The sequence below is a fragment of the Apaloderma vittatum genome, unplaced genomic scaffold (assembly GCF_000703405.1).
Source record: "Apaloderma vittatum isolate BGI_N311 unplaced genomic scaffold, ASM70340v1 scaffold10614, whole genome shotgun sequence".
Taxonomy (NCBI): domain Eukaryota; kingdom Metazoa; phylum Chordata; class Aves; order Trogoniformes; family Trogonidae; genus Apaloderma; species Apaloderma vittatum.
In genome coordinates this window covers 20,775-22,577 of record NW_009713209.1, presented here as the reverse complement: position 1 = coordinate 22,577, position 1,803 = coordinate 20,775, and the positions used below count along the sequence as shown (strand labels likewise).

Below are 1,803 nucleotides of genomic sequence, written 5' to 3'. Positions count from 1 at the left end.
AAACAGCCACACCAGGGGCTCTGCAGGTTTCAGAGGCTCCCCAGGGTGGGCTCAGCTCTTTCTACCCTCCATGTCCAGCAGGATTTGCTTTCTGTCCTGTTTTCTCAGACTTTTAAAGGGAACTTCTGGGCCAGACGTGGGGGACAGCCAGCCCAACACAGTAGCTGTCACTGACACCTCCCAGGCCAACCCCTGCCCCATCTTGGCCCAGCATCGCCCTTTTGAGCACCTCCACACATCTGGATTTGGGGAAAACTAGCCCCTAGAAAAAAAAGAAACCACAATAAAACAACAGCCCAGGGTCTGAACACTTCCCTTTTCAGGAAACTCTCTGAGCAACGGTGGGGCAAGACAGACATTGCCCCACCATCCCCACCCACACCAGGGAGGGAGCAGCCACCTCCCCCTCACCCCCTGCTCTTTTTCCCCCACCAGAATCACAAGGAATCCAAGATCACCGTCTTCGAGAAAGACAACTTTATCGGCCGCCAGTGGGAGTTAGTTGACGACTACCCCTCGCTGCAGGCCATGGGCTGGGCCAACAACGAAGTGGGCTCCATGAAGATCCAGTGCGGCGCGTAAGTCCGGGGCAAAGGGCCAGAGGCAGCAGGGACGGGCCACTGCCGCTGCCGGGCTACCACAGCTGGAGCGGGGACACCCCAGCACCCCCTTGCTTACCTCTCACTCCCCTTAACGGCTGCCTGACAACTCCTTTTCTTCCAGCTGGGTTTGCTACCAGTATCCCGGGTACCGTGGCTATCAGTACGTCCTGGAGGCCGACCACCACGGAGGAGACTACAAGCACTGGAGAGAGTGGGGTTCACATGCCCAAACCTCCCAGATCCAATCCATCAGGCGTGTCCAGCAGTAGCTCCTCACCTTCCAGTCCATCTCCGCAAGGTTTCTAAAGCTCACCGGCTCCCTTTTGGTGCTAATACTCCCCTCCCGAAATAACCACCCCTTCTTGTACTGCAACTGCTTATGGAACAACACTCCCAGTCGGTACCAACTGCCACAAATTGCCAATAAATGTGACTGAAAGAAAAAGATAAACCAGCTTGGTGGGTGTTTGCTCTTGTGTGTTTGGGATTGAAGCCACATGTCCCTATGCCAGTAGCAGCAGGGACCAGACTCTTCCCCGCCCAGTTTGACCAGGACTAAAGCCTGGGGAGGTTCACACCAAGGCCAGTTCATCCTCCCACTATCTCACACACACACAGACACCAAACTCTTGGAAACTGGGTGGCTTCCTTTGCTCCCTGCCCTTCTCACGTCAAGGTGAAAGGCCCCAGGCGCACACACACCCCCCTACACCTCTGCCCCACTACTCGTGAGCTCCGTGGCCAGGCCTGAGGGACCAACAGCCAAGTTGTCAGCCAGGCACCATCCCCCGAGCCCCAGGAAAGCTCCTCAGGAGCGCAATAAAGAAAGTCAGACTGACACCCACAAACTTTAAAATTTTTATTCAACAATTTACATCACTTATTGTTTGTCTTAACGTATTTGATCTACACAAATTTCTTTTTTTTTCCTCATAAAATAATAAAATTTGGATAAATTTTGAAGACCTGTTGGTGCAGAATAAACAAAATTCCAGGTAACTTTTTTTTTTTTTCCTTTTTTTTTTTAAACATTTAGTGTGAAGTATGACATCATTGGTAAAGATACATCATGCCATTACAGCTCATGGACATTACCTATCCTTACAGTCCGTGACATCACCCATACCAGCGCAAGGGGCTGCGCCAGATACAGCTACAGCAGGTATTACACTAACTCTTCTAGCCACCCTCTCACGACCGG

At 52.0% G+C, this 1,803-nt stretch overlaps 1 protein-coding gene across 1 annotated transcript in view; it reads left to right on the top strand.

Moving 5' to 3' along the window:
• The window catches only part of CRYBA1 (crystallin, beta A1), a 10,761-nt gene that overhangs the window by 2,852 nt on the left and 6,106 nt on the right, over positions 1-1,803 (top strand). Inside the window, exons 4-6 of the mRNA XM_009868277.1 lie at positions 436-578; positions 724-857; positions 1,348-1,430. Of these exons, the coding sequence (XP_009866579.1) occupies positions 436-578; positions 724-857; positions 1,348-1,430 (360 nt within the window). The remainder of the gene's footprint in view (positions 1-435; positions 579-723; positions 858-1,347; positions 1,431-1,803) is intronic.